We start from the raw sequence: 23,855 nt of genomic DNA, 5'->3' as shown, positions 1-23,855 counted from the left end.
AATATCCTCACCGATATTTACTACTTTGGCAGCCGGTTAAAGGCATGCTCTTTTTATCACATTTCTTGTTTATTTAACGTTGAGGCCGACTCAGTGGCAAAGTCGTGTTGGGAAAGTTAGCGGATAATATTTTCTTCGAGAGGTTAAGATGGAATGTAGACGGTTTTTGTTTGAGATAACCTTCGTATTTTAGGAAAGGGATTTTTCTACTAAAGCTTGTGTTTGGAGATTTCTTGGAGACTTTTAGAACTTTTGCTGAAATGTTTTCTCTCTATTATTTTTCTTGATTCTTGATGATTACAAGAGAACTAAACACCCCTATTTATACTAGTGAGGGGTATGTACAAGCTACTTCTAGAACTTTCTTTTGATCTTATCCTAAACACATTCTACACACTTCTTCTTCTTCTACACAATTCTTCTTCTATACTTCTCCACCTTTTTCTAGATGTTCTTCTTCTTGGGCTCTTGGATCATAACTTGATTAGTTATTATTCTTGGGCTAATGAGGGAAAACCCAACAAGTCGGTGCTTGTATCTGTAAACTCATCCCTCCCTAGTGAAGGTTAAATTTTTCTTTATGCAATGAAATCGTAGTTTGACCAAAAAAAAAAAAGACTTTACAACCAAACAATCTTAATATTCAAACCAAAGAAATATAAGTTGGATTCAAATACTAAAAATACAAGTTCAAATTATCAATAAATGTCTCCAGTTTTTGTAGCTGTTGTTGAGTCAAGCTTCCGTCCGTATTATGCGTAATCGAGTCGTGTTCTTTCTCTACCCTTATCTATATACAATCTGGAGATTCTTCTAAATAACTATTCTCACTTTCTGTTTCTTTTCACTCTATTTTTCTTATATTAGCCCTAATTTGTAAGATGGAATACATTATGTAATCTAATTATATAACCGGTTGTTTAGTTAGCTAATTAACCCTAATGATCATGTATTGATAAATCCGTTTTAAATTATACGTAAGAGAACCAGTCAGTAGATATTGATACAAACACTAAAACGAGTTCTATAATCACTAGATATTGATACAAACACTAAAACGAGTTCTATAATCACCAGTTAGACCTAAGAAACAAACATTAAAACCAATAGAATAAAAGCTGATATAAAACAAACATTTAAACGAGTTCAAGTCTCCATTATAACCGGAAATAAAATCAACTAATAAAGGAGTTACATACAAATATCAAGAACTAAATTCAGCGTATCAATCTTTAGGCATGACTTGATCCGCATGTACTCCCGAGTCTTGAGGTTGAGGAACTGGTTCCAGCAGTTTTAATATCTCTTCTTGCACTTCTTGTTCTTCTTGTTGAGTCATGCTTACCTCCATATTTTGCAAAATCAAACCAACCTCTGGGCCACCAAAATCACAACGTAAATCATCCCACTCAGGATCTAGGAGAAGACTCTGTAGATCTATATGCTGTAGCTCTTGGTCTTGTGGTTGCTTGACGTCGCCATGTTCTTTTGCTACCATCGTCATGTCATACTGATAGGCAAAACCAGCTTCTTGTTGCTCTTGTTTCGGTAAGACGTTGGTGTTGTTGTGATTCTCCACCTGAGATGGGACAAGAGGAAGCTGTCCATGGTTGTCGTTGCTCTGAGGAGGAGGAGGCATGACTTCCGAGTCTTGAGCTTGGGGAACCGGTTCCAGCAGTTTTAATAGCTCTGGCGCAATCGGGCCATCCTCTGAGCCATCAAAACCAAAATCATCCGAAAGGAGATAGCTCAGTAGATCTTTTATATGTTGCTCTTGATCTTGTTTGACGTCGCCATGTTCTTTCTCTACCATCATCTTCATGTCGTTATGATTAGCAAAACCAGCTTCTCGTTGCTCTTGGTTCGGTAAGACGGTGTTGTTGTTCTCCACCTGAGATGGGACAAAATTAGTATCCCACGAGAGACACGGTTCTTGGTTGACATTGCTCTGAAGAGTGGGTGGATCTTCTTGCTCTTTCCCTTCGTCTAGAATTTTCAAGAGTTCATCAATGTCAATCGTAAGATTATCATCAAAATCAATATCATCCAATGGATGAGGTTCTTGGTTGTCGTTGCTCTGCTGCAAAGGAGGAAGGAGAAGAGGATCTGGTGAATCTTGTTGTTGATTGACGTCGCTGCCTTGGTTAAAACTTGGCATGAGTCCATAGCCAGTCATATCACCCTCTGCGTTATGATAAGCAATATCTCCCAATGGATAATGTTCTTGGTTAACGTTGGTTTGAAAAGGAGGATGTAGAAGATTAAGTGAATCTTCTTGGTCTTGTTGTTGTTGCTGATGTTGATTGAAGTCGCCACGGCCATTCGGATAAACAACATCTTCCAATAGATTCTGTCTTTGGTTGTGGTTGCTCCGCAGATGACGATCTACAAGAATAAATGAATCTTCTTGCTCTTCTGGTTGTTGCTGAGGTTGATTGACGTCGCCACCTTTGCAATCTTGCATAGCAGAACCAGCTTCTTGCTGCTCTTGGTTTGGTAAGACTACGTCGTTGTTGTCGTTTTTCACATGATCAACCTGATGAGCAGTAGGGACATGGGGTTTGAATCTCTCGTCACTATGAAGTAGTCTGACATGACACAAGACCAAATCATGGAACTCATCACCATTCCTGTGAAGGGAATACTCATCCATGTGCCAGTCAGTCTTCTCCTTCTCTAACTTCCCAGCCACGTTCTCTTTGAACACTAGTACCCTCTTGTAACCCATCAACTCCTTGTCATTCTTCTTTATTTCTATTATCTTACCTACTGACTTCCACGTGCCCCCTAAGCTATCTCCGTTACTCGGTACCATCCGGCTCACTGACCTGACACCTCTTATCTTCCTCGGAACAAAATAGTACCATTCGTTTCTACTATACAGAGGGTTCGTGTCGTGATGGAGAAGCCACGGCGCGTCTCCGTAGACGTTCAACGTTTTGATGAAACCGCTTATGTTCTTCTCCACCTTGTTCTTAAGATGAAGCTTCACCAACCCCAACTCCGTTGGTTGAAATCGCGAACCACGCGGATACGTACGCATAGTTATGACAAATAACAAGAACCAAGGAAAGGAATCAATCTGTGCTCTTTGTTTCTGTTTTCTTTTGCTGAGAATGAGTTTCAGGGAGTAGGGGAATCAGTATATATAATTACATGCAGTTTCCTTTTTTTTTAAATGTCGGTTTAAGTAATTTTTTTTTTTCATTATATCAGATATATCTATCATATTTTTTGAGAAGGTTAATTACAATGGTCACCTTAATGAATTAGATTTATTGTCAAAATATTATTATTAATTACTTTTATTTAACTTTTTGTTAATAATTGTTTCCAAATCACTTTATTATCAAAGATGCAATATCTTTATAAATATGTATATATAATTTTTATATAAAACATTTATTTAATAAAATCGAATTTCCTTTTATAAAACTCAAAACGAATTTTCTTAAATTATAAATAATAAAAATGATTTTATATACATCAAAATAAATGATAATAAAAATATAATATCTTAGTATAAAATTATATCTAAACCCTATAATTTAAGAAAAACTAATTGTTTTATATTATATATCAAAAATGTATTATCAAAAAGGAAATATATTTAATATATAATTAATATCCAATTTTCTTATGTGTACAACATGTTGTTTAATGAACAAATATGTATATATAACTTTTATATAAAACATTTATTTAATAAAACCGAATTTCCTTTTATAAAACTCAAAACGAAGAGATCACACTAACAGCTCCTAAACGCTCGCAGCAGGAGCAGTTGCAACATTGGCAAAAGAATAGAAGAATGCTTGTATGACACACTCCTCTTTGGCTCTCTTTTGCTAATATGTAAAAGCAAATACAAATTTAAACTAATATCATATTATCTATATTTTATTAGAGTTTTTTTTCTTTTTAAATTTTATATATATATATACATATGTATATATATATATAATTAGAAGTTTTCTTTAGTAAGGTGTGTAACATGTAGTTATTCTTGGTGTAGGGGTGGGCGTTCGGGTTCGGGTCGGGTATTTTGGATTTTCGGGTATTTCGGTATAGAGGTGTAGAACCCGTTCGGGTATTTCTATACTTCGGGTCGGGTTCGGATATTTTTAGTTCGGGTTCGGTTATTTCGGATCGAGTTCAGATATTTAAATTTTGAAAAAATAAAGTTAAATATTCATTTCTAAAATTTCTTGTATTTAAAAATATAACTTTCACTTAACTAATTTTTTATTTTTAATAGATTGAATGGTTAATAGATCTGAACATAACATTTTGAAACTAAAACGACATTAATTTGGCTATTTTTAAAAAATTTTGGATTTAACTTTTTCTTAATTCTTGAAATAAAAAATTTGACATGTATTTTTAAGTGACGTTCTCCTCCCGTTATCGAGGTCAATGTTGTGACTGTTGTCACTATAACCAACAACACTCTTTGACCCATCTTTTTTGAAGAACAAACCATAGTTTGTTGTTCCTTTCACATACCGCAATATGTGCTTGATGGCTTGTTTGCGTGAGTCTCTCAGATTATGCATGTATCTGCTAAGAACATTAACTGCGTAACACAAATCGGATCTTATGTGAAGTAGATACCTCAAACATCCTATGATTCTTTTGAACTATGTATCATCAATCTTTCGTTCATCTTCAGTTCTTGAGGTCGTCAAGTTTGCCTCCATTGGAACATGAATTGCATTACACGCTTCTATCTTTGTGTTACACATGATTTTTTGAGCATACTTTTTTTTTTTTTCTGATTTCGTCTGCTTCTTGAATCACTTCTATGCCAAGGTAGTACGTTAGCTTATCTAAGTCTGATATTTCAAACTTTTTAGACATTTCTTCTTTGAATTTCCTAATCACTTTAAACGAAGTTTCCTTCATAAATAGATCATCAACGTAGACGGCTATGATCAAGATGTCTCCTCCTTTAATATTGCGGTACACTAATGGTTCATTCGTGCACTTCTTAAATCTCATCTGCTTCGGAACCTCGGAACCTGATCGAGTTTCATAGTTCATGTTTTGGGTGTCTGGCATAACCAAATTTTCAAACAATAATTCCAATGATTTTGTTGCACGAAACATAGCCTTAGTCGAAAATAAATATCCAAAATGACGAAATTTATTAATTTATAGAAATTATTAGTATCAATAGATTTTATAGTAGTTTTGAAATACTTTTGATCGTCTGGTTTGATTTGGTCGAATCGAAGTTTACCAAATTTTAGATTTGACTGCGGGTCAGGTAGATAACCGGATCCGGTTTGATCAGTGGGTGATGACGACTTTCTTATCGTATAAACGATCTCTCTCTATCTTCTTCTTCAACATCAAATCTCCAATTCGGATCAATGGCTTCTCACTCTCTCGTCTCTTCTCCTCATCCCTTAGCTCCCTTCTCCTCTCATCACCATCACCATCGTCTCCACCACTCCCCCAATCTCTCCACTCTCCCTTTCCCCAAACCAATCAAAACCAAACCCAATCACTCCCTCCGATGCTCCGTCTCAATCGAGAAAGAAGTCCCCGAAACTGAACGGCCCTTCACCTTCCTCAGAGACTCCGACGACTCCTCCCACTCTTCCTCCTCAACTTCAGTCAGAGCTCGTTTCGAGACCATGATTAGAGCTGCTCAGGACAGCGTCTGCGAGGCCATCGAAGCCGTCGAAAACGGTCCGAAGTTCAAAGAAGACGTCTGGTCTCGTCCCGGCGGAGGAGGAGGAATCAGCCGCGTGTTGCAGGACGGGAATGTGTTCGAGAAAGCTGGGGTGAATGTCTCTGTGGTTTACGGTGTGATGCCTCCCGAAGCTTACAGAGCTGCGAAAGGCTCGGCGTCGGATCAGAAGCCTGGTCCGGTTCCGTTCTTTGCTGCGGGAGTTAGCTCGGTTTTGCATCCTAAGAACCCTTTTGCGCCGACTCTGCATTTTAATTATCGGTATTTCGAGACTGATGCTCCGAAGGGTAAAAAAGTTAGATTCTTTTGTGTGGGGATTGTAAAGTTGTTAGCTTTATGTGATTTGGTGTTTTTTGTTGAAGTGTAGATGTTCCTGGAGCTCCGAGGCAGTGGTGGTTTGGTGGTGGAACTGATTTTACGCCGGCTTACATCTTTGAAGAGGATGTCAAGCATTTTCATTCGGTATTAACTTTATTCATTCTTGCTCTAAAGATATGAGCTTTGTGGTTGATGGAGTTTTGCTCTTATTATAAGCTTTGTCTTTTCTTGTTGTAGATTCAAAAGCAAGCGTGTGACAAGTTCGACCCTTCTTTCTATCCACGATTCAAGAAGTGGTGTGATGACTACTTTTACATCAAGGTGTGTCTTTTAAGTTTCATGTAATTCCGATTGTTTTTGTGATATCTAGAGTCTTTGAGTAAGTATTGATTGTGTCAGGAATTTGAAGATTTAAAAAAAAAAAAAAACTATTTGATCTTTGATTGTAGCACCGTGATGAGAGACGAGGACTTGGAGGGATATTTTTTGACGATCTTAATGACTATGATCAAGAAATGCTTCTGAAATTCTCCACTGGTAATGGACTAATTCTCCAAAATGATGATATGTTAGTGTTCTTGGTTGACTAATTTTAGTTGATATGGGATTTTTTACAGAATGTGCGAACTCAGTGGTACCGGCTTATATACCTATAGTAGAGAAGAGGAAAGACATGGAATTTACAGAGCAGCACAAGGCATGGCAACAGTTGCGAAGAGGAAGATATGTCGAATTCAACTTGGTATTATAATGAGTCTCATCTCTTGTGAATCTTTGGCTAATGACCAGCTTATCTAATGCATTTTGTAATGGTTGGAAAAGGTATATGATCGTGGAACGACATTTGGTTTGAAGACGGGAGGGAGAATAGAGAGTATTCTTGTTTCTCTTCCTCTGTCAGCAAGATGGGAGTATGACCATGTAAGTTCCTTTCTCATTTGTGAAAGACACTAAGTCCTAACTCGTTCGGATATAACAAATGTAGTAACGGTGTTTGTTGGGTGCAGAAACCGGAAGAGGGGAGCGAGGAGTGGAAGCTGTTGGATGCTTGTATCAACCCCAAGGAGTGGATATAGCATGTTTTCTATTGAGACTTGAGTGATGTTGTTTCTATTGTTTCTTGTTTGTTTAGTTGATTAGATTATTGAAGAGATGAAGGATTTTGTAAGGTGATGTGCATGTTAACATGTGTCTGAAAAGCTGAGTGGCTACCAAGACAAACTTAGGTGATGTGCATGTTACCAGTGCTGTATTTTCATAAGTGTCATGTTCATCTACAAGCTCCAATCCGATTCAACTCGTTAAAGAGAAGAAAAAAAAACAAATTGCTTGAAGATTTGAAATTTAAGCTGGCTGAAGAGTGTGCAGCTAAGGTTATACAATCCAAATTTAAGCTTGAAACAACCAGGGCTCCTAGCAGTAATCATATATAGCACATTGATGCATATCTAATCATATATAGGACATGATATTAATGCTTACTTTAGTGCAAAATCTCATCACCATTAAACTTCATATATAAGTGTTTAAAGCCAAGATTAGCTTACCACTAATATCATTAAAAACTTGTTTAGAAAAGGATTCACTTTGTCGAGCATTGTTATTTTTCTTTGTTGTTTTGTCCTATTCTTTACACTAAGAAAGCATGCAAAGTGAATCATGTTTTGCCACTTAACAACTATTCAAAGCCAGGATTAGTTACTACTTACCACCACTAATATCTTTACAAACCTGTTAATAAGGAAAATAAAAAGATTTGTCTTATTGGGGGAAAGAACAAAATAATGAAATTCATCAATATTTATTTTAGTTTATTGTTTTGGTCCTACTCTTTACAGTAACATGTAAAGTGCGGCAAAGAGTCTCTCGACCGTTGCACAAACACCTTTTGCGTGTAACGCTCGTCACGGCCCACATGGCCTCGTAGGGCCCATTAAAATAAATTTCGTCCCTATCAACTGCATATAATTCCAAAGCTACCCTCCTCGTAGTTTCATATGTACATAAACATCCAATATCCATCGAGGGATGAAAACGTCATTGACAAATATAAACAGTGATAATGCTGCCATGTCATCCACCGCTTGGATCTCCAAGGGTATCTATGTAAATGCAAGAAGCTGACAGTTTCTTTAATGACTACACATGGCAACATGCTATTGGATAGAGACTGATGTTTAGTGATAAATAGAGTACATGCCTTGATCCTCTCTCTCTGTACAAAATCGAGAAGGCGAAGAAGAAGAGAAGAAGAAGATAGGGAAGAAACAGCGCCGTGTTATTAAGGTTGGTAATTTCCGTGTCTCTGTGTCTTGGCTTCTCTTTTCTTCTGTTATTGTCTGAAGAGTCTCTGTGTGTTTGTGTTTTGAGTGGAGATAAGCTTTTGAGAAGAGTGAAAGAAGATGGTGATGGATTCATCAAAATGGTGGTGGATTGGAAACCACAACACGACTAATTTCTCTCCATGGCTTCACTCTACTCTCTCTGGTAACTTCCTTTCTCAATTTGATTCTGCTTAATGTCTATTGGTTTCCAAAGTTATTAACTTTTAGTTGTAATTATAATTTTGAAGAGTTGGATGAGAAGACAAAGGAGATGCTGAGAGTGATCGATGAGGATGCGGACTCTTTCGCCGCACGAGCCGAGATGTATTACAAGAAAAGGCCTGAGCTCGTTGCTATGGTCCAAGATTTCTACCGCTCGCATCGCTCCTTAGCCGAGAGGTACGACTTGTTGAGACCTTCCTCTGTGCACCGACACGGCTCAGAGAAGAGTCGTCATGAGAAGTCATCAACTTGGGATGAGTCTTCTTGGTCCGAGGCGTGCGAGACTCATGAGGAGTACTACGCTGAGTCCGAAGTCGATGACGGTGAAGACAAATGGGTCGATGAAGGTGAGGAAACGGAAACATCCCGAGTTGATGATGGGATGATGAAGGAAGAGGTAGAGAGGCTGAGAGAGGAGAATAAGGTTTACAGTGAGATTGTAAGGGAGAAAGATGAGGAGAAGAGAGAAGCTATAAGGCAGATGAGTTTAGCGATTCAAATGCTCAAAGAAGAGAACTCGGAGCTGAAGAGATGTGTTTCTAACGTTGTTGCAAAGCATAATGATAAGGAGAGTGATGTGTCTCAGAGGAAGCAACAGATGTGGAAGGCGTTTGAGTTTAACAAGCTTGAAGGGTTGTTTGGGAGAGTAGTGGGCAATTGGGTCGTCCCAAAGACGGATCCTACTACTTCCAGAGAGCTCATGACTCTTTAAAAAAAAAGAAACAGAGAGGTCTGTGCGATCATAGCAGCTTTCCCTAAAGATCTTTGTAGTCTGTGATAGGTAAGAGTATACTCAAGTAGTTAGTGTAAGGCCTCGTAAGATTATAGTTAATAGCTAAGTCTATGCATGTTTGTTTTACATTTGATGTAGTTCTTTCTTTGCTTATTTATTCGTTCTTTCGTTTGGAAAATCATTTTTTTTGTTCTTTTATTTTGCAAGTTCTTTTTCTGTGTGTACTAAGTGATTACAGTGGCTTGTTTGTTTAAAAGTCTTGACCATTGTTGTTTTTATTTTGGTCAACATAATATATTATTAAGAGAACCAAGTGATTTGTTTACAAAGTCTAGCTTGCTTAGCTAAAACATCAACATTTTCTAGAAAAGTCATGGCCATTGTTGTTTAAATTTGGATAATGTTCTATTTACATACATGAATGTGGTTTTGTCCAAGATATATGATAAGTCCGACTCTGAAGAACCAAAGAAACGAGCAATGTGACGATCACATTAGATAACATCCATCAGCACTTAGTCATCTATCAAAAGACATATGACAGCAACTTATAATTTGACTTTAGACTTTTGACTCTTGAGGATATAATAAAGCTACTTCTACTCTGTTTTTCAATCGTACACACTCAGAGTTCAGACTTGAGAAGTTAAGATTAGCTACTAGCATCCGGCCGTGTATGCAAAGAAACGAATACGACCTCGTTCGTTCGTATGATACAGAATAAATGTTTTAGAGAAAAGTAACAAAAAGGACAGAGACTTGTATGTCGATTGATTTAACATCCTACTATATAAAAGGGACTAAATTCAAGGCTTTTGAGACTATCCACCTCAGCCAAAATATTCTCATCTAAAAAGAATTAAAAATAAATATCATTTAGAAAATAATTAACTAACATACAACTTTTGATATTTATAGAAATTTCAAATTTGTAACTGCTAATTTATTAATAGAATCATATATCTATATTGAATTATGTTATATTTTAATAGTTAGACTTTAAGGGTAAATAAATTATTAATTTATAATATATATAATTTATAACATTATATTGTAGTTATAAATAAAGAGAAAATAACCGGGAAGGATGAAGAAGCTCATGTAAAATTATGTAATTAAAATGGTAAAATGGTGAGTATGATGAGGTGAATCTAAGAAAATTTGTTGTACAAATTATGGTGTTTTATTCGTCCACTATAATGATTTAAAATAAAATATATATTCACATAAATAAGTCAATATTTGTTGTTTTTTTTTTGGTAAGATGTTAAGATTATTATTTTCTAAAAGGTTACACTGTTGTTTTTAAACAACTTATTACAGCAAGGAAACAAAACAACCAACAACAACTCAAGGTAAAAAAAGCCTTAAGGAAGTCTTATACAAGAAATATAAAAAGAAGTAGAGAAGATGAGAAAGAAGAACTTACCGGGTAAGAGAGGAGACGGTCACGCATCATACGGTCGAAAGAGGCAAGGATGACTGATGAAGGTGAGGAGACATGACTGAAAGTAGAGCTTGATGACTGGAGTAGCATGTGCATCTACGTTGACGCGAGGTTGATTGATCTAGGCTGCAACAGAGTGTAGATCAGCCGGAGGAGAAATCCAAACTTCAGCAGCAAAAGGCTCCCATATCAAGCGAGAGAAAGAGCACTCAAAGAAGAGATGATGGTGAGTCTCTATTTCCAGATTACAAAGGGCGCACGTTCCTGAGACATTTAATCCCCAACGCCTCAAGCGATCCTTGGTTGGCAGTCTTCTCCGCAAAGCCAGCCATGATATAAACGCATTACGTGGAATATGTTCCTTGAACCAAATATTCTTGTGCCAATATGTATTGTTGATAGTGTTTATATTCTTTTCTGACATTAGTATCAATATTTTTTATAAACTGATCCAAAGAGATTAGTTTGTGGAGCTAACCAAACGAGGATTATAGTGTTTACTTTGGAAAAAGTAATAGGTTGAATGATAGATGGCGTGCGTGCCTTTTCACATGGAAATCTGCACATATATTAAAATTATAAGTTTTGAATCATAGAGAAAATATAGTGTATATGACTGAAGTTGGTACATTCCGAAACTAAAGATGGCTGAAATTCTTCTTTGTCAAAATGCATAGATGTGAATCTTATATGAATAGAGTTCTACATTGCTTATAGCAGTGTAATAAACTTCGTGTGTAAAGGAGAAAAAATGTTATATAAGTGAAAACAAAAATTATGATTTTTTTCTTGTGCCTATAGGCTCTTCGCAATTTGAAGAAGAAAGAACATATTGTGTGAAAATCTTTGGCTCGGTCAAATTTTATCCAGTTGTTTACAAAACTGTTGTTATCTGATTCATGTAATTTTTCAGTGTTGATTTAAAAGCCCAAAAAACCTATCTATACTGACTTTTTATATTTTTTCTGTGATTTGAATTTAAAAAGAGATAAAACTTTCGATAAGTTATGTAAACTCAGAACAAGTATTTAGCTTTAGAAAGCATTTACATGTTTCAAACTTATAATATATACATATATAATGTTTAAAATTATGCATATAAAACCTGTGTAAAATGTGTCTGAATATGTTTCTCTTCTTTAATGTGTTAATCGTACTATATATAATATTATTTTAAAATTTCAAAAAGTTTATGTCACTATCACTTACAAAAAACCATCAATAAAAAATATAATTCTCCATCTACAACAAAAAAATGAAAAATTATTAACATATAAATTTAAATTAAGAAAAACTAACATTGGAAAAACAAGAAGTGAATATAAAAGAAAAAAATTAACAAATAATATTATAAATAAAATAAATTTATAAGACATAATCCGCGCGAAGCGCGGAAAAAATCTCTAGTTATTCTCTAAAAGCACGTTATTGAGATCGGATATACATTGATCTAACGGCTATAGTATATTTTGTATTATAATGAATTATTTATTGATATGTCAGGCAAAGTCATTTTGCAAGTCTTGATATTTTTTTGGTGATCTTATTGACGTCTTCATACATAGTATAAATCATTATCATCTACTTACATTAATCACAGTGGAGTTTATTTTAGTGCTAATTAAATTGAGCGACAATGGATAGTTTTTTGGTTTCTTCTTAATTACTCTATGGAGTACTTCTTAATGACTAGTTCAAACAAAACCCATTTAAAAAGCATACTACCAAAACTCAGCTGCAACTGTAAGTGTTTAGTAAGATTAATTACGTCTTGAAAACGCTATTAGCAAGGACTAATCCGCACACATGCACATACACGGAAAACATGTGGGGTCAAAACGTAAAGGTGAGTAAAGTCAGTAGTCTTTTTGCGAAATTCAATGTAATCTAATAAGAACTTATAATCAAAATCAAGTTGATTTTGCCGTTGTAGACTTGGCGAATTGGAGGACAGTCTGTCATCTTTTATGTTAATAAAATTGCCAGCTTATTCACGCACTCCATGGCTCCAATGCTAAAATAGTTATTTAATAAAATAGTAACAGAATATATTGACAAGAAAATAATAATAGAATATAAAAACGCGGGTAAAAGGAAGGATAGTTACGTAAATTAGCATTACAAGACCTTAATTCAGACAAAACAATCCAAAGTGTTCCCTCGCATCCTACAGGCTTGCCTTCCTCTTTGTACAGCTGTTTTAATGGCAATCTCGTAATTTGTTAACACCAAACGAGTCCAGATTTAGTCAATATTTAATCTAACCCAGCTTTGCCATCCAGAAACTCCTCACTTTTTATTTCGAAAAGAGTAAATAAATATTGAGGAAGAAAGCTGTAGAGAGAAGAAGAAGAAGTCAATAGAGAGAGAGAAAGAGACGACAAATGGCGGAGGAGAATGAAGAGAGGGTGAAGCTGTTCGTAGGACAAGTTCCGAAGCACATGACGGAGGATCAGCTCCTCGCATTGTTCCAGGACTTCTCCATCGTCCACGAAGTCAACATCATTAAGGACAAGATAACGCGAGCTTCCCGAGGTTTTTCTCTTTTAAAAAAAAAATAATTTCTTCCTCTGTTTTCTCCGTCTTCATCGTTTAATTTTTCTTTGATTTCTCTTGAAACCTTAGGTTGTTGTTTTCTGATATGTTCTTCAAGAGAAGAAGCAGACAAGGTGGTCAATGGTTGTCATAACAAGAAGACTTTACCTGGGGCGAGTTTCATTTCACCATTCTTAATTTCCACTTTTTTTGCTTGATTTTCTCTTATTTTTTCTGATGATCAGTGTGATATTTCTGGTTACCTTAAAGTGGTTGATCTGTTAGTTGCACATTTATCAAGCCGGTTGGAATCTCGAGATTGATTTTCCTTCCTTTTCTATCTCTAGATCTGCATTGTACTTTTTCACCCTACTAATTCCGGATTTGGTTAGTTCAGAGTTTTGCATGTTGTTGTACTACATCAGTCTTGAATATGATTGATTTGGTTGACCAAAAGCTTCCTGACCGGAGCTCACTGGTTGTTGGAATCTGATTACTTGAGGTTTAAAAATGATTATATATTGTTTCTTCAAACCCACGTAAACTATACAGCAAGACTAACTTTAGCTTTAGTTTTTTTCTTACTTGTTGATTGATTGCTAATAATATGTTGAGCGCATCTTAGGTGAGAACTTGATTCATCTAATTAATGTTCACTTCCTATTGTTATTTTCAGGCGTCTAGTCCGTTGCAAGTTAAGTATGCAGATGGCGAGGTTGAAAGACTAGGTATGCAACATGGTTCTGATTGATGTATTGCACAATAAACATATATATGCATAAAAGGATTTGTTCTTTCTGAACTGTTACCGCATTTTAAGAAAATTTTCTTGCAATCCAGAGCACAAACTTTTCGTCGGTATGCTTCCAAAGAATGTCACTGAAGCTGAAGTCTTATCCTTATTCTCCAAATACGGAACCATAAAGGATGTGCAGATTCTAAGAGGGTCTCTACAAACTAGCAAAGGTGTGTGTACCCATCATTTGATTGTACATCTTAGTTAAGCTCTACTTATATGTACCAACGTTTTGACTTCATTTTGACTTTTCTTAGGCTGTGTTTTTCTGAAGTATGAGTCAAGAGAACAAGCGCTCGCTGCTATGGAGGCTATTAACGGAAAACATATAATGGAGGTGTGTGCTTATACAACAACTTGGGACATTTTTAAACTTTATGAAGACTTATATAGAGAGTGGCAATTTCTTTATTTTTTCTTTTGTTTCTTTTTTAGGGATCGAATGTTCCTTTGGTTGTCAAATGGGCAGACACAGAAAGGGAAAGACAAGCCCGAAGACTTCAGAAAGCTCAATCTCATGCCTCCAGGCTCGCTAACTCTGATCCACAAAACCCTTCTCTGTTTGGAGCCTTGCCCATGAGTTATGTTCCTCCTTATAACGGATATGGCTATCATGTAAGTCCTTGTTCTCTCATTTACTTTTACTACACGTTCTTAAATGCATCATAAACTCTAGCAACCACACTGATCTACTAAAATATTATCTCCATTCTTTAAGCTTTTATTATGTGATACTAGCCTTAAAATATCTATACTCTATAACAGGGACCTGGAACTTATGGGTACATGCTACAACCTGCATTCCACAATGTGATTTCACCAAACCATGGTGCCAATAATGCATTGCATGAAGCCGCTTTGACCGAGTCTGTTCCACCGCGTTTAGCCGCCCGTAGAAACTTCCCTATGCCTCTTGGAAACTACAGTTATCATGGTCTTCAGTATCCAATGGCGTTTCCTAGAGGGATGATCAGTCCTCGCCTTCCCCTAACCACTGTTTCACATGGCATTTCAAATAATGGCACATCGTCACCTTCCTCCCTTCAAACTGAAGGTTAGTTTAGTCCTAACCAAGAACATATATGAATTTAAAACAAATGATTCCTTATGCGTTTGAACAATTTTATGGTGTTCAGGACCGGCAGGTGCAAATCTATTTATCTACAACATACCTAGGGAATTTGGAGATCAAGAACTTGCGGTTGCATTTCAACCCTTCGGTAAGGTTGTAAGCGCCAAGGTTTTTGTAGACAAGGCCACTGGTGTAAGCAAATGTTTTGGTAAGAAAAATATCACCACCACCCTTCTTCCCCCAATACTTTGTATTAGCGGTAAAATTAGAAAACACATTCTTTTTATGTTGATGCAGGATTCATTAGTTATGACTCACAAGAAGCTGCTCAAAACGCCATTAACACGATGAACGGTCACCAATTAAACGGTAAGAAATTGAAAGTTCAGGTTAAGAGAGAAAACGGCACACAACAACAGAGTAACAAACACGTAAACAGCTGAAGAATCATCATCCACGGGCAGGAAGGTCGGTTAACAGCAAACCGGTTTAGACATTAAAAATTTGGATGGATGTTGGATGAGGTTAAAACTGGAGTACAAAAGTTGCTGGCCGTTATTAACATTTGCCAATATAAAAAAAAAGCCAAGTATGTGGGTCATGAACTCTCTCAACCACTCAAAAAGGCTGTAGCTTGCTGCAAAAGGTTCTCTTCCACTTACTTTTTCATTTTCCTTAAAATCGCAATACTACAAATTTGTAATTTATGTTTCATTGAAAAGTTCATCCATAAATCTTATGATTTATTAATCATTAATACATTCAATTGTTTATCGTGATCATTTCTTTTTTTTTGTTTCAGTTTCATATTTTTCTTTAAATAATGTATCAACGAACTTAGTAGTTAGCCATTGATTTTCAGATTATTTGTTTCTGTATACAATATTATTCATGAACAAACACTCTTTCAATTAAACTGATACGTCATTTTTTTCAATTTTAACAAAGCAAAAAATAGATAGATTGTCGAGACAATATACTTCATCGTCACATAACTATAATCTTTATTCGAAAGATAGTTTTACACATTGAAGTCACCTTAACCAATAAACGAATCGTTTCTCTTTTTCTCCTTTTTTTTCTTTTCAACACATTGAGACTCTGTGCCCCTCCCAAAAAGCAAAATCTATAACAAAAAAAAATGAAGCAAAAAACCATATAAAAAATAACATTATCATCATCAGAAAGCGTAATCACGAAATTATCCGCGCCATTCGTTGCACTGCGTAGTGGGCCTAGTCTTCTGTGGGCCGGCCTTAAGCGGACACGGCGTCTGCAGCGGAGGCACCATGCAGTTATACTGCAGACACAGCGAGCTGCTCACCGGGATCTCCGCCGCCGGACTAATCTGTATCCCCGTCAAGAAGTTATGCTGCAGATACAGCGTCTGAATGCTCGCCGATAACAGCCTATCCACGAAGCTCGCCGGAACTTCTCCGGTGAACCGATTGCTGTTTAAGTAGAGATTCTCGACGCTTGAGAGAAGCGGAGATATCCCGCCGGAGAATCGGTTGTAGCTGAGATCAACGGTTGGGATCGTCACTTGATTCGCCGGCTGAATCGAACCGTAGAAGAAGTTGCGTTGTAGTTGGAGGTTTGTGATCGGGAAGGCGAAGACTCGACCGGGGATTGTACCGGTTAACCGGTTGAAACTGAGATCGAGGTAGTTAAGCTGGTTTAACCGGATTAAAACTCTGTCAACCGGTCCGGTTAATTGGTTCCAAGCGAGTGATAGATACTTCAGAGAAGGAGGGAGAGACGCGGGAGAGATCGAACCGGTGAGGCTGTTGCGTTTAAGATCGATTCGGGTTAGCGATTGGGATAGAAACGGAGGGATTGATCCGGTTAAGTGATTGTGGCAGAGAATCAAATTGGAGAGCTCCCGTAAGGTTCCGATGGCCGGAGAAATAGTCCCGGTGAGCTGATTGTAGCTCAAATCGAGCGTTCTGAGACGGCGAACCTCGCCGAGACTCGCTGGAATCTCACCGGAGATGTAATTCCGGCTGATTGCGAGGAAACGGAGGTCTTTAAGCTGAGAGATTGTAGCTGGTAAAGCTCCCATGATACGTCCGGGGACAATGGAGAGCTCCGTGAGAGCAGAGAGTTTGCCAATCGCTGGGTCGATCCGACCGGATAAACCGGGTGAACCGGCTCTGGGATCGCCGAGGTTGAGAGAAATCACTTTATCGCCGTCGCAGTAGACGCCAGCGAAGCCGCAGGGGTCAGAGGTGAAGTCCCATGAGTGGAAGAAATTGGAACCGGGCAAGTCGTGGAGAGATTTACGAATCGCTTGAAGAGCTAAGAAATCAACAGGGTCGAGCATCGCATCCGCGAAGAAGCTGAGCTGAAGGATAAACATCAAACACCAAATCAACTGAGAGAATCTCATCTTCTTGTAACTTGTAAGTGAGAGCTTCAAGAAACAGAGACTGTAATATATTATATATACAAAAGAAGGGAAGTAGAGAGACAATCTGTAAAGTGGGTTTTATTTTCTGCTTTCTCGTGAGAAGGCAAGTGAAGAAGTTGTGGGAGGTGTTCTCGTGGGAGCTTTAATGGGGGGAGATTATCAAAAGAAGAGAAAGATTATGGCTTGAGAAGGAAGCCACAAACAAGAGGTGAAATGAATATTCTCCGTCTTCTTCCTCTTTACTTCGTTTTCTCTGCTTTTTTTCTTCTTTGTTGGCTTGTGATGGAAGACGATATTGAAACTAATAAAAATCTGACAAGAAAACAAAAGAAATAATGCTAAATTAAGAGAAAGGTTAAACATTTGGGTTGTGTCAGTGAATACATGAAAAAGGCGTTTTCATCTGGGGAACAGGTAATATGTAAAACGGCTGTCCGAGTCTTAGCTTCGGATCAATTAGGTCCGGTGTCCAAAGCTCGGTCTCGTCACGTGACTTGTGTGTGCGTTTTACAGTCTCGAGTCACAGCTTGGACAAGTGAGAATTCCGTGACACGTCAGATTTATGGTTCGATCATTACTTTATTTTTTTTTTCTCGATTTATATACATCCAAGGACATGCTTTTTTACAATAGGATTTTTATAAAGTGATATATACTTCTTTATAATATGTAGTAAAACAGTAGTATTTTATTAGCTGTACCGAAAACCAATTTCTCGAGAAACACAGAGAGAGAGAAAGTAGATCTAATCGAAGGGTCCAGCGTACGGCCGGCGCGTGAGCGTCCGTGCCGTCGCCGGAGCCCTTCGCGCTCCCGCTGAAAGAAGTTCCCCTGCCTTTCCAACGCGGTCTCCCTCGTTCGCTTTGTTGGAACTCTGGTCCGGACCTTGTCCGTCGTCGACACCTCAGAGAGTGTTACGACATCATCGGTGGTTCTGCGGCTGGAGTAACGACGCGATTGTGTGGGGTTCGGTGTGAGGAAATAGGCTGTTTAGATTAGGGTTTGTTTCCGGGAGGTGGAGGTTTCTAGAGCTCCATCGCCGCCGACCTTGTTTCCGGGAGGCGGAGGCTTCCTCAGCTCCGCTTTCGCCGGCTTTAGCTTCCGGGGGGTGAAGGTGTTCTTTGCCTTGCGTCGCCGGCTCTCGGGTTTTCCTAGTTCCGTTTTAGGTTTTTTTGGTTTTGTGTTGTCGGTGTTGTTCTGATGGAGGAGCTCTCGTCTGAAGACGATCGAGGCTCTCCGGTGGTATTTGGAGATGTTTGTGTGAAGCCTTCTTCTTGGTGGTGGTGATCAATGGTAGCGGAGGTGATCTCGCATGTGCGATCGATCTCTCCGATGATAGAATCTCTGGGTTGAAGGCGGTTGCAGTGACGATGATATGGAGCTGTCGAGCTCGGGTGTGTACCGGTGGATTGATCGATGGATGTTTCACCGGGGGTTTTAGCGCGTTGCGGGGGTCTCGTTGTGGATCGAGACGGTGGCTCACGGGAGCGGTGGTGACCCTGTCGTTAGTGGATTCTAGGGTTTCCGATGTGGGCTTGAGACCTTGTTTTATGTTTCCTGTTTGCCTTTTGGCTGGGCTTTGTATTTTTGGGCTAGGCCCTTCAATTTATAATATAACTCTTGATGAAAAAAAAAAAAACAGTAGTATTTTATTATTATGCTAAGAAATATAGTTGGTTATTGGTCAATGTAACAGATGTAAAGCTTAGTCAAAAAAGCAAAGAACAGTCCTTAAATTTTATAATAAGTGTTCTGTTCTAACTAAGCCTGAACACTGTACTATCCACTTCCAACAAATTTTGCGACCAAAAGTGTATTCATCATAGATAGTTACCGACTTCTTAACGTACCAAGTTGACTTATTTATTAGTTCGATCGACTAAATTAACTATCAAATATTTTGATTTTTTTGTTTACTGCATCCAAATTTAACTAGAGGAAAGTATGATTAGAAATATATAATATTTTGTTATAGTGGAACTAGTCTCCGATAATCTGAAGTGAAACAAATAGATCAGTCTATGTACATGTAGGGATGGAAATAAATATGAGAAAGACAAAAGCTATGAACAATTTGGATATGTTGAAAGACAAAAGTAAAGAAAAATTGATAGTAAGAAATGGTAGTACCAACTGCATAATTAGTTTGACAAAGGTCGCTGGCAAATGGTCCTTCAATTCCGTGTGGGTTAAGAAAAATAGTTGGTAAAATGTTGGACAACTCATCAGAGATTGATTTTAATTTTTATACTTTTTAAGTAAATTTGGTAAAATGTATGCTATATTTCTCTATTTCTTAGTCCATTGGTTATCTCAAAACTTGTTGTTTGTATGCTTAAAATGAGAAAATGTCCGTGTGGGTTGAGAAAAATAGTTGGTAAAATGTTGGACAACTCATCAGAGATTTGATTAATTTTAATTTTTATACTTTTTAAGTAAATTTGGTAAAATGTATGCTATATTTCTCTATTTCTTAGTCCATTGGTTATCTCAAAACTTGTTGTTTGTATGCTTAAAATGAGAAAATGTATGAATCGAGGCAAAACAAAAAGGAGCTTGGACCACAAGCTTAAGAACACACACACATGCATGAGATGGTCAACATTTATAACACTTGCCCAAAATTTTAACATTTGTTTCACTACATACGCAAGCATCAACATAGATCGATACCTATCTGTACACTCTTTCCCTTCATTTTTCTTTTTAGATATTTGCTAATCTATCTCTAGGTTTGATGGTGCATATATATGTATTCATGGATGTAAAAACTACACATTTTGAAAGTAACTACATTATTCGTAAATTGTATAATACGTTAAAATAATGATTTCTCTAGGCTAATCATTCAAGTATACCAACCGTGCATATAATTAATATTTCTTTGTTATATTATAGTATTATACTCATTCTAAGAAGCTAGGGCAGTGGACCAAATTTACAATTCTGAGAAAATATCTGGATTTGCAAGAAAGCGAAAGCAATAAGTTCCAATCACAATGAACAAAAACAAAAAGTTTTGGCCTAGCCCACCACGAGACAATTAACACACTCCCTTTGGGGCTCTGTGTTTGTTTGGTTTCTGGTCGAATCCACTCACCAAACACGGTGTATAACTAGTAAGTGTAACCAAAATAAGATTTGATTTGACTTTGGAACCGGTTTGGTTTTCTTTAGGTCCTAATAAAGAAACTTAAAAGATGAATGAGAAACCTTTGTTGGGAAAAATAATAAATCTGAAAATGATGAAGATGGATGAGAGAGCTGATAAGATAAAATGATGGCAAGATTAAAAGAACATCTATAATGTTACACGCCTCCATGCCTTCAATTTATGTTGACAAGTCTCTTTCACTTCACATACATATATTTTCAACAAAAAATCTTAATCAAGTGATTACCATTAAAAACATGGCTTCACATTTTGATTTCTTCTATAAACATTCTGTAATTGTTTGCGTTTAGCTTTTCTGTCATTAATTACTAGTTCGAGGTTAGGAGAATATATTTAATACATACCTAACAAAACATGACCAATCTATTCTCAAATCTTTTGTCACAATCATGTCCTATAAGCCCTATAACAATAACTTATAGTGTGCATAAAAGAACAGGTGCAGTATTCATTACTTAGACAAAATCATTGTTGATTAATACCCACATAAACCAAATCTTCATTACTAGAACATATGGACATGTCTAGTTATAAACTTATACTTCACTTGTACTGTTACAACTCAATCAAGCGTCTAAACAAGGGCGGATGTCAGGGCGAAGAATAGTGTAACTAGGAAAATGCTTTGATGAACCACACCAATCAAATATAGAACATTACAACAGCAACAACAACAATAAATACTACCTAGGAATATCCGTTTCATCATGTATTTTGAGCATTCAGCAAAATCAAGAAGACCATCAGTCTAATTTATATTCACCTGAGGAATCGCACCTCCGGCTTGGACGATCTGTTTCTCTAGCTGCAACGACATTACATTAAAAAGATTGCATTAAGAAAAGGGTTCGAGAGCAGAACTCAAGTAGGTTTTATGCAAAGTGTAGAACTCACATTGAAGAGATCCTGAAGTTTGGTCTTTAGCATCTTATATTCATAATCCACCTGCTGCAGACACCTTAAACACCTACACCATATAACATTATCATAATTTAGAATAATTAATTTCAGAAATCAAACAAATCCAATAACATTTCGCATCAACAATCTAAACTTATACACTGGAGAAAAAGGTGGCAACTTGTTTTGGACAGCACTCACCCTTCACGGTTCTGAACATCACAACATTCCTTGAAAGATATACACACATTTTTTACCCTCCTTGCACCAACACTGTGTACAAAGCAGAGAGTGAGCCATTAAATCAATGTATTTTGATTTCTTAAAACTTCATAATTACAATGAAGAAAGGTTCACCGCTTCCTCTATAAAAAAAAACATGATCATGGATATACCTTGAGCTACTACCCTTGAGTTGATGCACCCCTGAATCAACCTGTTTGAAATCCACATTTTCTGGCCTCTCCCTAATTATAAGACACGAAGTTCCAGACACAGTACACACATAACATTCTTGACAAAAAAAAAAAAACAAGTACACACATAACAGAGCTGATGGAAGACTTACAGTGATCTAGACATGCTATTAATAAGCTTGGAACAGTCGTCAAAGAAAAGAGAGACAACCTCAGCTACAAAATCAGGAGTGCCTTCGTCTTGCAACTTTCTCAACTCAGTGAACTGATTATCCAGAAATCCCTTTAAAAAAAAAAAGAAGATAGTATTCTTTTTTAAAAAGCCTTCAAATTTAAAATGCATAGAGTAGTACCTACCATAAAAGCTTATATATAACCCTGAAACTGTTTCTATAACCCCAAGTCAAATCAAACTAAAACAATCAACCAAAGAGGAGCTCACTCAGTTTCAAATCCAACCTGTTGATAAAGAGAAACGAGGTAGTCTTGAAACTGTGTCTGCAACTGAGCAACGACGGTGTTCATGGCGTGGAGCTCTCTATTCAAATACACACTTATACCATCATCATCGTCAGAATAAAACCAACTAGAAAACACAACACAAAAGGTGTAGAAGCCAGAGAAACAAAAATGGGTAGTGGAGTCCAAAAGAAAAGCTCAGATCGATCTGAGACAGAGATTATGCGCTACGAGACAGATCAACTCTCAAGAAGCGAGGACATACCTTTGGGATTTGCAGAGAGACACAGACAAATCTGATCGGAGCTCAAAGCTTATTACCACCTTCCGTTGACTGTTTCTTTACTTGCAAGAGATTTTGCAGTCATTAACTGACCAGACCAGATAGATAACTTTAACTTTATTATTTTATTCATTTATTTATTACTACTAGTAATTGATTAACTCAACTAATTACGTGAGATTAGGGAAATGCTGCAATTTGACGGTGGCACCGCACTGGCACCATTATATCTCATTTATATTAATATAGAAACGTTAAAAAATTGTAACATGTAGTTTGTAATAATTACAAAAGAACCGAATTATCAGTTAATTAAGATATCAATTAATCTTATGTATCAGCTTAAAATCAATTGAACAAAATGTTGGTTCAAAATCTAATTATTAGAGAATAATATATTAAACCAAAATATAATAAACATGTATTATTGTAATAAATAAAAGCTACAAAATTACTTTAAATGATTAACATATATATGACGATTAATGATTATAAATAATAATACAAAATTGATAACAATTTTTGCATCATTCATCATTTTTGTTTAATTTTATATTATTAAAAAAAATAAAAAATCACATTAACCATATAATAAAAAAAATTAGTTTTTTTCTTATATTTTATATTTAGAACTAGCTTTTGACCCGTCCTTGAAAGGACGGGTATATTTTTTGTTTTAATTATTTTTGAAAATTTTAATTTTAATATAATTTTTACTAACTTTAAGTAAAATCACATTTAATAAATATTTTTTAATCAGATAACCTATTTAAAACCCGTTATACTAAATGAGTTTCATTTATATAAATATTTATTTCCATCAAAATTTCACTTAAACCCTATTTTTAACATCAAATGCTTTGTTAATTGATAAACTTAATGTCTGTGTAAAATATTTAAAATTTGAAAAAAATGTCTAGTCGAATAAATCTAATTTTTTGGCTGAGATGTAAGCTATGCTGTTGTAGTGTGCTAATATTTTTTGAAAAAATATATCAAATTTTATTATAATTATGAGGAATAATTATCATATCACTATAGAAAAATATGTCAAAAACGTAACGGTA

The 23,855-nt window shown here is 36.4% G+C and overlaps 5 protein-coding genes across 11 annotated transcripts; 3 read left to right on the top strand and 2 right to left on the bottom strand.

Moving 5' to 3' along the window:
* The first annotated feature begins 5,321 nt into the window (after positions 1–5,321).
* LOC106423089 (coproporphyrinogen-III oxidase 1, chloroplastic) lies at positions 5,322–7,296 on the top strand. The gene is made up of 7 exons (XM_013863877.3): positions 5,322–5,985; positions 6,066–6,160; positions 6,254–6,337; positions 6,466–6,553; positions 6,634–6,758; positions 6,839–6,937; positions 7,024–7,296. The coding sequence occupies exons 1-7, from the start codon at positions 5,376–5,378 to the stop codon at positions 7,090–7,092; spliced, it is 1,170 nt and encodes a 389-aa protein (XP_013719331.2). The 5' UTR covers positions 5,322–5,375; the 3' UTR covers positions 7,093–7,296.
* An 870-nt stretch (positions 7,297–8,166) lies between these two features.
* LOC106422940 (protein NETWORKED 3A) lies at positions 8,167–9,608 on the top strand. 5 transcript variants are annotated; one of them, XM_013863728.3, is made up of 3 exons: positions 8,167–8,302; positions 8,392–8,503; positions 8,589–9,608. In XM_013863728.3, the coding sequence occupies exons 2-3, from the start codon at positions 8,419–8,421 to the stop codon at positions 9,272–9,274; spliced, it is 771 nt and encodes a 256-aa protein (XP_013719182.2). In that variant the 5' UTR covers positions 8,167–8,302; positions 8,392–8,418; the 3' UTR covers positions 9,275–9,608. The 5 variants fall into 5 exon arrangements, with proteins under 5 accessions (XP_013719182.2, XP_013719183.2, XP_048599339.1 ...); XM_013863729.3 differs by having other exon boundaries at positions 8,168–8,302; positions 8,397–8,503; XM_048743382.1 differs by having other exon boundaries at positions 8,233–8,297; positions 8,390–8,503.
* A 3,329-nt stretch (positions 9,609–12,937) lies between these two features.
* On the top strand, positions 12,938–15,946 carry LOC106422950 (RNA-binding protein BRN2-like). Its single transcript, XM_013863738.3, has 9 exons — positions 12,938–13,277; positions 13,368–13,450; positions 13,954–14,005; positions 14,118–14,243; positions 14,331–14,410; positions 14,509–14,688; positions 14,839–15,127; positions 15,210–15,353; positions 15,443–15,946. The coding sequence occupies exons 1-9, from the start codon at positions 13,127–13,129 to the stop codon at positions 15,586–15,588; spliced, it is 1,251 nt and encodes a 416-aa protein (XP_013719192.2). The 5' UTR covers positions 12,938–13,126; the 3' UTR covers positions 15,589–15,946.
* A 179-nt stretch (positions 15,947–16,125) lies between these two features.
* Positions 16,126–17,932, bottom strand: LOC106423104 (LRR receptor-like serine/threonine-protein kinase ERL1). The gene has a single exon (XM_013863888.3). The coding sequence runs from the start codon at positions 17,532–17,534 to the stop codon at positions 16,347–16,349; it is 1,188 nt and encodes a 395-aa protein (XP_013719342.2). The 5' UTR covers positions 17,535–17,932; the 3' UTR covers positions 16,126–16,346.
* Positions 17,933–21,228: 3,296 nt separating this feature from the next.
* On the bottom strand, positions 21,229–22,916 carry LOC106422927 (histidine-containing phosphotransfer protein 5). Of its 3 annotated transcripts, none has more exons than XM_013863712.3 (7): positions 22,771–22,916; positions 22,506–22,584; positions 22,199–22,329; positions 22,026–22,097; positions 21,832–21,903; positions 21,625–21,697; positions 21,229–21,535 (listed from the first exon to the last, which is right to left on the bottom strand). In XM_013863712.3, exons 2-7 carry the CDS (start codon positions 22,569–22,571, stop codon positions 21,479–21,481), a joined length of 471 nt encoding a protein of 156 aa, XP_013719166.1. In that variant the 5' UTR covers positions 22,572–22,584; positions 22,771–22,916; the 3' UTR covers positions 21,229–21,478. The 3 variants fall into 3 exon arrangements, with proteins under 3 accessions (XP_013719166.1, XP_013719164.1, XP_013719168.1); XM_013863710.3 differs by having other exon boundaries at positions 22,506–22,632; positions 22,771–22,901; XM_013863714.3 differs by having other exon boundaries at positions 22,506–22,599; positions 22,771–22,897.
* Positions 22,917–23,855: the final 939 nt, after the last annotated feature.

Source organism: Brassica napus, chromosome A10 (assembly GCF_020379485.1).
Source record: "Brassica napus cultivar Da-Ae chromosome A10, Da-Ae, whole genome shotgun sequence".
NCBI lineage: Eukaryota > Viridiplantae > Streptophyta > Magnoliopsida > Brassicales > Brassicaceae > Brassica > Brassica napus.
Note: the sequence above shows the minus strand (reverse complement) of the source record. Positions and strands in the feature narration are given on the sequence as shown.

Excerpts from the sequence above, each read along its gene's own strand:
- LOC106423089 (XM_013863877.3), top strand. The coding sequence starts at position 5,376 with ATGGCTTCTCACTCTCTCGTCTCTTCTCCTCATCCCTTAGCTCCCTTC. Across the intron at positions 6,338-6,465 it reads ATGACTACTTTTACATCAAG|CACCGTGATGAGAGACGAGG; the intron begins GTGTGTCTTTTA and ends CTTTGATTGTAG. Across the intron at positions 6,554-6,633 it reads GCTTCTGAAATTCTCCACTG|AATGTGCGAACTCAGTGGTA; the intron begins GTAATGGACTAA and ends GATTTTTTACAG.
- LOC106422940 (XM_013863728.3), top strand. The coding sequence starts at position 8,419 with ATGGTGATGGATTCATCAAAATGGTGGTGGATTGGAAACCACAACACG. Across the intron at positions 8,504-8,588 it reads GCTTCACTCTACTCTCTCTG|AGTTGGATGAGAAGACAAAG; the intron begins GTAACTTCCTTT and ends ATAATTTTGAAG.
- LOC106422950 (XM_013863738.3), top strand. The coding sequence starts at position 13,127 with ATGGCGGAGGAGAATGAAGAGAGGGTGAAGCTGTTCGTAGGACAAGTT. Across the intron at positions 13,278-13,367 it reads GATAACGCGAGCTTCCCGAG|GTTGTTGTTTTCTGATATGT; the intron begins GTTTTTCTCTTT and ends TTGAAACCTTAG. Across the intron at positions 14,006-14,117 it reads TGGCGAGGTTGAAAGACTAG|AGCACAAACTTTTCGTCGGT; the intron begins GTATGCAACATG and ends CTTGCAATCCAG.
- LOC106423104 (XM_013863888.3), bottom strand. The coding sequence starts at position 17,534 with ATGAGATTCTCTCAGTTGATTTGGTGTTTGATGTTTATCCTTCAGCTC.
- LOC106422927 (XM_013863712.3), bottom strand. The coding sequence starts at position 22,571 with ATGAACACCGTCGTTGCTCAGTTGCAGACACAGTTTCAAGACTACCTC. Across the intron at positions 21,904-22,025 it reads CTCAAGGGTAGTAGCTCAAG|TGTTGGTGCAAGGAGGGTAA; the intron begins GTATATCCATGA and ends CTTTGTACACAG. Across the intron at positions 21,536-21,624 it reads AACTTCAGGATCTCTTCAAT|CTAGAGAAACAGATCGTCCA; the intron begins GTGAGTTCTACA and ends ATGTCGTTGCAG.